At 41.4% G+C, this 13,114-nt stretch overlaps 1 protein-coding gene across 1 annotated transcript in view; it reads left to right on the top strand.

Moving 5' to 3' along the window:
• LOC126389136 (integrin alpha-6-like) overlaps positions 1-13,114 on the top strand; it is a 21,258-nt gene that overhangs the window by 1,073 nt on the left and 7,071 nt on the right. Inside the window, exons 3-15 of the mRNA XM_050042645.1 lie at positions 900-979; positions 1,057-1,327; positions 3,686-3,805; positions 3,990-4,203; positions 5,477-5,673; positions 7,842-7,930; positions 8,014-8,141; positions 9,540-9,629; positions 9,724-9,788; positions 11,416-11,561; positions 11,654-11,800; positions 11,934-12,052; positions 12,297-12,453. Coding sequence (XP_049898602.1) covers positions 900-979; positions 1,057-1,327; positions 3,686-3,805; positions 3,990-4,203; positions 5,477-5,673; positions 7,842-7,930; positions 8,014-8,141; positions 9,540-9,629; positions 9,724-9,788; positions 11,416-11,561; positions 11,654-11,800; positions 11,934-12,052; positions 12,297-12,453 — 1,823 coding nt within the window. The remainder of the gene's footprint in view (positions 1-899; positions 980-1,056; positions 1,328-3,685; positions 3,806-3,989; positions 4,204-5,476; positions 5,674-7,841; positions 7,931-8,013; positions 8,142-9,539; positions 9,630-9,723; positions 9,789-11,415; positions 11,562-11,653; positions 11,801-11,933; positions 12,053-12,296; positions 12,454-13,114) is intronic.

The following is a 13,114-nucleotide window of genomic DNA, read 5'->3' as shown; positions in this document are numbered from 1 at the left end:
CCCCATCAAACAAAATGGGGGCACTAGAGAGCTAATTTCTTATCTAGGCCTAACCGCCACATTGATTTTTACTAAACTTGGTGGATATGTAGAACAGGACGCCTCAAGGTGACTGGAGAAATTTAACTCTAATTGGCAACTGGGTGGCGCTATAACAAGAGAAAAATGCTTAAACATGGCTAAAATGCGACCGATCGCTGTGGCTCCCCCTGTGGCCCAATGTTTTGGGTTTTTTTCTTTCTAATTTTTGGTATGACTAAGTCATGGTATGGTATGCTGTACATAATCGCGGAAACTGTCAGTGTGTCATTCTGTCAGTCAGTCATTCTGTCTGTCCCACGTTTTTCTACTCACTGACGTGGTCAATCTATGTGAAACTGCACATAGACATTGAGGATTGGCATAGGTAGAAGGTGACAAAGCTACCAATGGGTATGGACTAGTAACAATATATAAATATAAAATATCCATGGCAGAAACGTACAATGCAAACATTTATTCTGGCGACTGGGTTGGCTGGGAACCAGTGGACTGAACTGTGTTTTAAGTACTGTAGTTAAAAACAGCTCCACCGCGAGGAGCTACAAAAGTAAAATACTGCTTGCACATTGATGCATCAGTATTGATAATGCAACCATACCATACCTAATAAAACATCAGTCACAGCAACCCTTTTACTGTAGAAAGAGTAAATGTACCTTCAATACTTTAAGTGCATTTTGTAGATAATACTTGTTTGCTTTTACTTAATTAGGATTTTGCATGCAGAACTTTTACTTTAAATGGAGTATTTTTACATTATAAAATTGGTACTTTCCTTGAGTTAAATATCTGAGTACTTCTGAATGTTATTACACTGACAATTTGGCTGCACATTGAGCTCAACTTTGTTTTTCCAGCGTTCCTGGATAGTAAAGGCATAAACAACCAGTGGATGGGAGTTAGAGTGACGAGCCAAGGTCCTGGAAAAAATGTCATGGTAAGCAAAATACTCCACATTTAAATAATTAAACAATAAAAATCAGTCCCCAGTCATTTTGTCATCTTTCCCCTTAGGCTTGTGCTCATCGATACCAGCAATGGAGCCCAAGTCCGAGCCTTTATGTCCCTCGCTTGGTGACGGGTCAGTGTTACCTCTTAGGGGATGACCTGCAGGTCGGGAAGGTAGAGAGGACGTGGAGGAGGGTAGTTTGTGGCCTTAAGCACCTGACCAAACGTCAAATGGACCACGCATGGTTTGCATACTGTCAACAGGGTCATGGGGCATCTTTTGCAAAGGACAATACATCTCTGTTATTTGGAGCACCGGGAGCGTACCTGTGGAAAGGTAAATTAAAACTTAGGCAGCACCTTCAGGTGTTTGTTTCATCAGCCAAAATTAACAAGCATGTGCAGTATGTGCTTAGTCATTACAAACAGATTGGAAATGAGCTTCAGTCGTCTTTTTTCTTGTGTTTTATTGCATTTTAAGAGACAGACAGAGACCAAGTTAAGGTTTACATTCAGTTTTTATATTCATACACTTAAAAGGATACAGCTGATCCCCATGACAGACCAGAACCACCAGTGCTTTAGCCCGTCTCTTAATACAGTGATTTCCCCAGTAAGCCTGTAGCTTGCAGCCCCAAGTCCACTGGTTCCTCCTGAAGAAGTCAATCTGGGATGATGGGCGACAAATATATACTTTGATTTTCTACTAAGACCAAGACATTTCCTTACAGGACTGGGGACTTAAGTTTTTGACAAACAGGAGTAAATAGTAAATTTGTCAGGTATTTTTAAACTGAAGCAGTGTTTTATTTGTCTTACCATCGCAGTATAAATACACTTGTTTTATTAAGTTTACATTAATACCATAGTTTTTTGGTTGTTTTGGCACACAGTGGATCTCAAGCAGCAACAATCTCTTAAATTTCTCTTGATTTTCTCTTAATTTTTTGTCAAGAGAGCCTATCCCAGCTGACACTGGGCGAGAGGTGGGGTACACCCTAGACAGGTCACCAGACCATCACAGGGCTGACACATAGAGGCAGACAACCATTCACACTCACATTCACACCTACGGACAATTTAGAGTCACCAATACTAGTCCATACCCATTGAGTACAGCATACCATACCATGACTTAGTCATACCAATAATTAGAAAAAAACAAAAAACATTTGGCCACAGGGGGAGCCACAGCGATCGGTCGCATTTTAGCCATGTTTAAGCATTTTTCTGTTGTTATAGCGCCACCCAGTTGCCAATTAGAGTTAAATTTCTCCAGTCACCTTGAGGCGTCCTGTTCTACATATCTACCAAGTTTAGTAAAAATCCATATGGCGGTTAGGCCTAGATAAGAAATGAGCTCTCTAGCGCCCCCATTTTGTTTGATGGGGTCAATAATGGAGGGGTCCCCTCAGATTATGTGTGGTCATATGCCTACAAAGTTGCGTGGTGATGGGTGAAACCCTTGAGATGTTATACACCTTTATGTGATGAGCCACGCCCTCCGCAATATTCATTGCCTTATAGAAGCTCAGTTTTAGTAAGTTTTCCAACTTTTGCCAAGAGGGAACTTTAGATATTGGTCCCTAGATTATGTTCACCCAGTTTCATGCAGATCGCTCAAACTTCCTAGGAAGAGATCCATTTGAAGTGTTTTTCAAAAAATTCAAAATGGCGGAAAATCTATATAAGCGGAAGTTATGGGTTCTTGAGGCAAATGTGTTCCTCATGAGGAGAGGCATCTCTGTGCAAAGTTTCATGTCTCTACGACATACGGGGCATGAGATATGCCCATTCAAAGTTTGCAATTTCAATCGGTTGCTATAGCGCCCCCCTTTGGCCAATTGATGTAATATTGCTTCATTCTCATCCTCCCATGACCCTCTACCACTGTGCCAAATTTCACATGGATTGACCAAGTCAGTGAGGAGAAAAACATGGAACAGACACATACACACACACACACACACACCCACAGACAGACAGAGTTTTCGTCATTACATAGTAAGAAACCGGCATGAATTATTTTTTTTTTTGAGAAAAAAAAAAAAGTTTATTAAAATAGTTGCCAATTAATTTTCTAATCAATTAACGAATCATTTCAGCTGCACTTATATATTTTTATATGGTTTGTGTTCAAAAATCGTAATTTGTAAAGTAACTAGCGACTCAAGTTATTAAATAATTGTAGTTAAGTAAAAAGTACAATATATCTCTCTGAAATGGAGAAGAAGTTCAGTGGCATGAGATTAAAACACTCAAGTAAAGTAAAAGTACCTCAAATTCATGCTTAAATAAATGTACTAAGGTAATCAGAGTGATGCACAGTAACTAAAATTACAGTAATTTGGATCAATGGTAATATTTCTTTGGCCCATAATCCAATCATTATAATTACTCTAAATGTGATGCATTGGACAGTTTGCGGACTGTGAATATGAGATGGGTTTTTGTTATTTTGGTAAGGGTGCTCTCAACCACTCATAAAATTTTCTCTTACCTAAGAAAAAAGCAAAAATAAGAAAACAGTGGTTGAATCCCAGAAATCAGTGGAAACTAACAGAATAGGAGCAAATCATGGGTACGCACAAAAATGTGTTCATATATGGCTTCCTGCCCAATGACATACATTACAACTTACATGCTAAAACATACAGTAAAATCTTGTCATTCTGTATTTTCTCACTGTTTAAAGGAATCATACGAATGGAGGTCGTGGACAACCTGGACGCCTTCAGTCCGGATCCTCGTGAGACTGGGGATTATGACCAATTTGACACAAACCTCATTCCCCTACAGAGAGACAGCTACCTGGGTCAGTGTATAACCTGGCCTGTGTCAGTTTGAGCAGCGTTTGATCTTGCAATTGTTGATGAAATACTAGATTGAGATATGATTTTCAGCAGTAAGAACGCTCTTTATGTATTTAGGGGTAGCTCCACAACCTTGTCTTTATTCTTCTGACGTCCCCATAAACAGCTTCATATTCTGTCCTCCAGGATTCTCCATTGACTCTGGTATGGCCCTCATCAGACAGGGTGAGCTGACCATCGTCTCAGGAGCACCCAGAGGAGGTTACAGCGGCCAGGTGGCATTTCTTAAGGCCGATCCCGTGTTGAAAACAAGTTTGGCTGTGGAGTTGGTCCTCTCTGGTGAGGGCCTGGCCTCCTCCTTTGGTTATGATGTGGCAGTGGTGGATCTCAATGGTGATGGGTAGGTTTACTTTAGAACTTCATGTCCATTAAAACTTAAGCTAAGAAATGAACAGGTGCCGCACTTAGGACAGTCTTTATATTGGTCAATCCATCAATTCTACACTTTGGTTCAAAGTAAAATCTCATGATAACGACTGTCTAGAGCAAGCAGCAACCTGGACTGAAAAATGGAGCCAGCGCTGAGGTGCCAAAAAAATGCAGTTATTTGACCACTTATCCTGTTAGGGGTCTCGGGGGGGCTGGAGCCTATCCTTGCTGACATTGGGCGAGAGGCGAGGTTCACCCTAGACAAGTCGCCAGACTATCACAGGGCTGACACATAGATACAGACAACCATTGACGCATAGTGAATGGCTCCACCCTCTTGTCCAAATACAGTCACTTCTGGCTCCAAAATGCCAAACGTGGGGCACATAAACGGGAGTCTACAAACCAATAGGTGACATCACGGTGGCCACGTCCATTATTTTATACAGTCTGTGATCTAGACTGACGTATATTTATTGATATTCATGATTATCAGAGGATGTTTCCTCATAATTTATTTACTCTATTACCTTTTAGGTTGAGAATTGCCCATGACAACTTCTTGGTTTAAAGTAAAACATTGGTGGCCAGATTTCTGTAAAAATTTGCTGCAGATTAAATGGGTTTTAGTGACACCATGAGCTTCCATGTAGCATAACCATTTCTTGCCACTTGCACAAAAGAAATAACCAGATCTAATGGGCAGATTGCCATGAAATTTGCTGACCACATTCACGTCCCCCAGAGGATACACCCTCTCAATTTTGGGAACTCCATGAGCTTTATTTTAGCTGCACACTCGGAGTAAAATGTTACGTCTTCACTTCAAACATCTTCAGTTTATGCCGTGACCTTTGCCTCTGTGACAATTCTAAATTTTCTACTTTTTGACTAACAAGTAAGGCTCTAAAATTGTAAATAAATATATTTCTGATAATGTTATTCTGTCCTCTTTGACATTGTGGAGTAAACTTTGCTCTGTAAACCTTCTTTTTGAAGGCAGCTTGCAGAGCAGTAGGACTTGCTGTCTTGTATCTACCTTATTTGCATTAACATCCAGGGATTTGTCATGCTGGCATTTTGAGATACACAAACATGCACACAAACGACATCACACAACCTTTTGTACACAGTTCATATCACTACTTGAGCATTCTGCCAAAACAAACATGTCTCCCGGCCTGTTATCTTTATTATGAGACTGCTGTGCATGTTCCTGTACTGTGACAGTTTGATATGTGCAGGTGGGAGGACCTCGCTGTAGGAGCACCACAGTTCTTTGATAAAGATGAATTGGTTGGAGGAGTTGTCTACGTTTATATCAACGACAAAGGAAAAAACTGGGAGAAGATTCGTCCAACTCCACTTCGTGGACATAAAGACTCAATGTTCGGCCTCGCAGTGGCAAGCATAGGAGACATCAATCAAGATGGTTTTGGAGGTTGGGACATTTTTATATCAAATATGTCATGAAATCTGACAAAGAAAGTGACTTGTTTTAATTTCAAATACTCAATTCTCACTTTTTAAATCTAAAAATGAGTTAGCATTTTTGCACTCCCGGTACCTTCATCTCAAAGTCAGTGGGTTTTGTGTTAGATCCCTGAATAAGGTCTGTGGTGAACACAAGCTTAAAGGCCCTGACACACCAAGCCGACGGTCGGCCATCGACCAAAGTCGGGCCGTCGGTGAGCGTCTGCACTTTGGCGTCGGCGGCTTTTCAGCATGTTGAATTGCCGGCGGAGCTAGTCGGTGAGAGAGATCACTCTGATTGGCTGTTCAGGTTTTATTTTCTCGCCCCTGTAGCGAGTGAATCTGCCTGTAGTGAAACCGGGGCTAACCGGTGCTTCTTCCTCAGGCTCCACTTCACTCAGCTGCCCACTGACCCGCTGCTTCTTCCCACTTTAACCTGAAAAACAAACCCGAGCTAGCTGGGAGCGGCTAGCGGAGCATTAGCCGCAGCATGACCAGAGGGAAGCACAGCCAGTTAGCCTCCGCTAGCTTCCCAGCTAGCCCCGGCTCTCCATTAGAATCCAAACGGCGAGCCAGGGGTTGCTGCGAGCGGCTAGCGGAGCGTTAGCTGCAGCATGACCGGAGGGAAGCACAGCCAGTTAGCCCTCGCTAGTCTCTGAGCTGGATCCAAATGGAGAGCTGAGCCCTGGTTTGTTATTCAGGTTAATGTATTAGTCTGTGGAGGTGCTGCGGTGCTCGGCTGCACAGATAGGAAACCCCTCGGCTGTCAGGATGTACCACTCTGTCACTCCGCTCTCTCTCACGCAGGCGCAGAATGTACATGCCACTTGGCCGTCGGATGTAGGCCGTGTAGTGTGTTCAAATGCAACTGACACAGGGCGACGTGAGGCGACGTAGACGACGCAACAGTTGGCTTTCGTTGCTGCTAGTTCTTTGATGCCGGTTTGGTGTGTCCGCACCTTAAGAGACTTTTATGTTTTGTTCTACAACATAAAATACGTCAGTAAATACTCCACTTGTGAATTTTGAAGCTTTTATTTGTCTTGAAAAAGGCGGTTGCTAACAAGTGGCTAAATAAGACTACGGAGTGACATCACCCCGAATACAGCTTTACAGCGTCATTGTGGTACGAGTGTTAAATCATGCGACCGTAGTGTAGTGCGTTTATAGCCTAACATTAGCTTTGTACTTCTAACGATTGCATTTGGGTCTCAAAAATTATAATGTAGTGTTCATTTGTGAACAAAAGGAGTAATAATCATAAATGTTTGTTGGCCACAGAGCTTATTTTCTGCAATAATCCAAAATCAAATAGAAAAGTCCCATAGGCTTTCTGATGATGGAACCAAGGTGACGGTAACTTCCTCATCGGCCTACAGAAGAACGACATCCCTGGAGCACTCTACAGACTGTGTAACTTTTGTTAAACAGCGGCTTCTGTGGCCACAAGTACAGGTCAGGATAATGCTAAGTGCTAAAACATAACAGCAGTATCCAAGTAAAGTTTGCTGACACTATCAACCATAAGCTGCTGGTCACACTAAGAAGTTAAAGCAAAAAAAACCTTTGAGTGTACTGAGATGAGCACAGGAGTGTTTTATTGCTTATGATGTGATGGACTTTTAATTTGTAAGAGCGAGGATGTCTTTTTCTTGTCTCAAAAGTTTCATAGTTTCATTTTAAAGGGACACTTCACCCCAAAATCAAAAATACCTTTTTTCCTTTTACCTGTAGGGCTTTTTATCAGTCTAGATTGTTTTGCTGCTGAGTGTTGGAGACATTGGCCGAAGAGATGTCTGCCTTCTCCAGAATATAATGGAACTACATGTCACTTGGTTCGTGGTGCTCAAAGTGCCAGAAAAGTTTCCAAGATAATCCACAGGCCTTGTTGTGAGCGGTTTCGTACAGGAACTATTTTCTTTCAACTGAATGACACCCGCCAACCACTTCATTGCACAGAAGGAAGTGTGCATCTACTACTAGCTCACCTAGCACCACTGAGCTAGCAAATGCCATAGCTCAGTTTTTGGCACTGATTTCTGGCATCTAATGCATGTGTATTTTGAGATTCACATATCATCTTTTTCTTCCATTTATGCTGTCGCCCCACTTTGTCCTCCTGTTAATCTTTGACAGATATTGCTGTGGGGGCACCATATGATGGTTCTGGTCGAGTTTACCTTTACTACGGCACATCAAATGGAATCAACGAAAAGCCAGTGCAGGTGAGGCCACCGTCTGTGGTTGGAAATATTCAGACAGTAAAAACAGACCTTTAAATTACATCCCCATATTCTGAGTTTTTCAGGTACTCTCACCAGGATCCAAAGAGGCTACTCTGTTTGGATATTCTCTGTCTGGAAACTTGGACGTGGATAACAATCAGTATCCTGATCTGGCTGTGGGATCTCTGTCTGATTCTGTCTTTGTCTACAGGTAAGTGTACAACACAAACACTTTATTTCTATTCTTTGTCCTTTTTTTGGTGTTTTTATCATTAAAATTTTCATGTCAAACACACCCCAGAAACGACTTACAGGGTAAAATCAAATTTTATAGACTAAAGCCCTGTTTCCACCAAGCAGTTCGGTACACCTTTTTTCCGTTTCTACTGTGAAAAGTTGTGGATGGTACCAATGGAACCGTACTGTACGGTCCCCATTTTTGGTCCCCCCTCTGTTGGGGTACCTAGCACACAGATCAGGTACTAAAAGGTGGAGCTGTGAACACTGCAGTCTGATTGGTCAGTAGAGGACGGTCACTCTGCTCAGGGCTGAGTTGTGGCTGGTTTTGAGGCTCATGTAACCACTGTTCATACTGTGGAGAGTTTTATTAGTAGACTGTAATTATAAAATGAAAGGATGTTTTGCTGAAAAAATAACTTAATTCACTGGGCCGACTGTTGGTGACTTAAGGTGGAACATTAACTCTTGGACTGTTACTCAATGCATGAGTTGACAACATGAATCCATCAACACACCTTAAATTTCACTTTGACAACTTTGACCATCACTATAGTTTTTTTATGACATACACTTTTAATAATGAGTGGCTCTTCAAGTGTTTATGTTTATCAATTTCAACTGGATTCTTTGAACTGCATATATACCAATCCAAAGAAAAAAAAGCATTGTGGAGTATAGTTTCTGTGAGCTACGGCATTACTAAACCCCAGAGCTTGCCTGAGAAGGACTAAATGCACACACCTGCTATTTTTAAATATCCCATGGAAATTTTGTTCTGAAAATGTCAGCATGCAGTCTCGTTCTGTGGACGATAAACAAGGTGCAGACTGATAAAGGAGGAAATACAGTAAGTGCTGGACAGAGCAGTGACAACAACTCCGCCCACGTTTAAGAGTACTGTTTGCGGTGGAAACGCTAGGGTCTAGGAACCATGTCTGAAGGGTTACTTTTTGTTCCAAAGGTACCATACTGAAAGTGTTTGGTGGAAACGGGGCTTATGTGTTCTTCCTTTTGTCTTTGCTCGTTTCTTACATTTTTAAATTTGTTTATGACATCTTTTCCTTTAACTTTTTTGCAATATTTACTCACTTTTTATAGTTTAGAAATGATATATCTGCTCTTGAATTGGGACATTTGTGTAGCACTGTGTAGACACTGCTATCAGAAGTTGGAGGAATCACTACAGTGCAATCTAATATCCACACACTGCATGGGGTTACCCCTCAGTTCCATTGTGCTGTGAAAGAGCTTAAACATCGTACAACATTTTTTAAACTGTTTTTATTTTTCTAACAACTTTTGGCTTCCAATATCAAATTCCAAACCAGCACACTTATTCACCCTGTCATATTTGTTGTCTCTGCTTCAGAGCGAGGCCAGTGGTCACTGTCAGCACCTATCTGACGGTAACACCAAATCAAATAGACATCACAAAGGAACAATGTGATGAACGCACATGGTAAGAGGCACAATAACATAGATGTCATTATGATCATGAACTGCAGGCTGTTTGACTTTTGATCCAGTGTCTCTTTGCAAAAACTTGTGTGAAGTTATTTTACAGCTCGGGCATGTTTTACCTACACGACACACCCAGCATCGCTCAACCCCAAACTGAGTAAGTTTCTTTGTTGTCAGTTCAGTGTTCTTCACACTGAATATAAGCCTGTTCATCCCTTATACAGCATTTATTGTCCTTGTAATGTATACATGTAATTTTTTACGTACTTTTTACATACATTTATAAGTACATATATATGTACTGTTATTTCCTCTTGCAATGTGTCTCTATTCATGTTATCCTACCTATAAAACCAATGTTAGACTGAGGGAATCAATGTCTTGGGACCGTTTAGTAGTTGGCATTAGGTTAGTTTAGTTTCTAGGTTTCTTGGTTAGTCTTAGGTGTTCTGTAGGTTATAAATGTTACTGTATATTACATGCACTTTTTTCTTAAATCTAGACATGTTTATAAACACATTTTAAAATACAATTTGCCTCATATCTGGGCCCCTATTCTCAAGCTTTTGATAGCTTATCAGGGTGTTACATTTGTTACGAATTTTACTTGTATTTTTTCTCTGTTTTTGTGAATAAAATTGTGAATTGAATTGAATTGAATTTTGAAAATAGATTTATGGATATACCATTGAGTTAAAGCCTACAGTGGTGATTTTTCATAGCTTTTTTCATAGTAAATTGTGCCAGACTAGATCATTGATCGAAAAATGTTTGCTGTCAGATTTAAGGTTGTGGGGGCGTCCGTAGTGTAGTGAATAGTGCCAGCGCCCCATGTACAGAGGCATTGCCTCGCCACAAGGTGCAAGGTACCCTGGGTGCGTTGGTTGTTGATGCTCTGGGACGCCGTGTCAAGTTCTGCCTGTTACATGCATGGTCTTCTTTTAAAATACACTTCCGTTTTCACATAAAATTTTACATTTACATACTATCAAATTAAACTTTAAAAATAAACGCACTACGTCAGTACAACACAGCAAATTGACAGTTTTTTTTTTCTTCAACAACAAAAGCATGTGATCAGGTTCAGGGAAAAAGAACAGGGTAATCTTACGGGACGCGAACACCGCTCTCTTAGGTGAAAGTTGGTGTTTGTTGGACCCATCCACCACCACTCCCACCCGCCCCGGTCGCACATTTGCTGCCTTAACTTTCGTCCTTGTAACTGTAACGGCAACCGGCCACATAAACTGAGCATTTAGCAAGCTCAGCTCACATCCCAGCTACATCAGCTGACCTCAAGAAGCCCAGTCAGCTGATGAATTAAGTGATTGATAGAAGAGAGTCAGCTGATGGATCACCCGCTCTATGGATCCCATTGGCAAATCTCCTACAGGGTGCCCTGCTTTAGCCTGCCTACTGTTGCTGCTTCCTCTGCAAGCCACTTTGCTACCTGCCTCCACCCCAGCTCCTTCTTTTCATCCTGTGTCTGACTAATCTGTGTCATTTCTGTTGTTATTAAGGCCTGCTCTGTTCTGTACCTGTGGGGGTCTTTGCTACTGCTCTCCTGGCCTCAGGCTGTCCATGTATGCACATGGAAGGGCATGGAGGTCCCGGAACAGAGCCATACCGCTAAATATCACACTGCAAATATAAATAAAGTGGTCCCGACTGAACAATATTATTAGTAGTAGTAGTAATGGTGGCAATAGTACTGAACAACAGCAACAGTGGGTACAAATATCAGTATAAATATCAGTTTATGTAATTATATGTTTCCTTTTCAGCTCTCAACTACACTTTTGAGGCCGATGCTGAAAAGAGAAAGATGAGACTTCCTCCCAGAATGGACTTTCTAGGTTCTTTTCCAAGAAAATTGGAGCTGCCTGGACAGAAGAGAGAAGTCTGTACTGACATCCAAATCCGACTTCTGGTACTGTTTTAATATGCAATGTCCCTTTTAAAAGAGACCTAACAAACACCTGACTCTACACATGAAACCAAACTAAAACTCTTCTGTTGCAGCGTGATATTAAGGACAGGCTGCACAGTATCCCCGTCTCCGTCACTGTGTCTCTTTTGAGCTCCAGTCAGACAACCAGGACGAGTGCAGATCTGCCCAACGTTACTCCTGTCTTCAACTACTTCCAGCCAAAGAGCACAGTCTCAGAGGTACCAGTGTATGCCTAAATCTGTCTGTATACCTCTTTGTGTTTAGCAATGTGTCTCTTTGTGTGAGAGAAATAAATTGGAAACCAAACTAAGATTTAAAAAGGTTTAATTTCTGCTGTGCTGTTTTTTACAGATTATATTAATAAACAAAGGCTGCGGCAGGGACAACATTTGCCAAAGTAACCTCGAGCTACAGTACAAATTCTGCTCCAGAAAAAAAGACAGTCATGATGTTTTCAAACCACTGGCCAGGTAAGGCAAAAAAAACCTCACAAACCGCACAAAACGAGGCCTGAAAGAGGCGTAAACCACGTCCCTCGGAAAAGTTGTGATCTATAAAAACAGACTTGATGGGAGAAACTTTGACCCACACTTACGAACATTTTGGAGACGGGAAATTAGAGACGCAGTGTCAGTTGGCACACTTTTGCCTGTACATATATGTCCTATGCACTGTTTTATAAATGAGACCCTTGGTGTTGTCTTGTGTCTGTAGCGAGGATGGTGTTGCAGTCATCACTCCATCTGAAGATGATATAGCTTTGGAGATCACTGTGACTAACAGAAACGGGGATGACGCACACCAGACTCACTTGGTCATCAGCCTCCCCAATGCTCTTCCTTACAACTCCACTGTCTACAGCACAGCATCAGTAGGTACACAAGTACTCTGGTGGAAGAACAATATTTATAAAGGTTTATTAGTGTGGCTGATCTGAAACATTAGCCAGTGAGGAAAAGAAACTGTGGTGGGAAAGAAGCTGATGTAAAATATTATTGGGATTACTGTGCAATGTGAATAAAAATTTCAGGATATATGTTGTTGCGTATGTATTTTTATTTTTTTTTCTGAGGATCAACCAGTGGTGGAGCAAGTACTGAGATATTTTTTATGAGTAAAAGTAGGAGAACCACAGTGTACAGTAAAAGTATTAGCATTAAAATGTACTCAAAGTACCAGAGGTAGAAGTATTCACTATGCAGATTGTCCAGAATGGTGTATTTTATCAAATTATCTTACTATATAATGACTCTGTCTGTGTGTGTGTCTGTGTGTCTGTTCCACGTTTTTCTCCTCACTGACTTGGTCAATCCATGTGAAATTTGGCACAGTGGTAGAGGGTCATGGGAGGATGCGAATGAAGCAATATTACATCAATTGGCCAAAGGGGGGCGCTATAGCAACCGATTGAAATTGCAAACTTAGAATGGGCATATCTCATGCCCTGTATGTCGTAGAGACATGAAACTTTGCACAGAGATGCCTCTCCTCATGAGGAACAAATCTGCCTCAAGAACCCATACCTTCCGGTT

Source organism: Epinephelus moara, chromosome 4, assembly GCF_006386435.1.
Source record: "Epinephelus moara isolate mb chromosome 4, YSFRI_EMoa_1.0, whole genome shotgun sequence".
NCBI lineage: Eukaryota > Metazoa > Chordata > Actinopteri > Perciformes > Serranidae > Epinephelus > Epinephelus moara.
The sequence above is the reverse complement of the archived record's forward strand: the minus strand, read 5'-3'. Positions and strand labels throughout refer to the sequence as shown.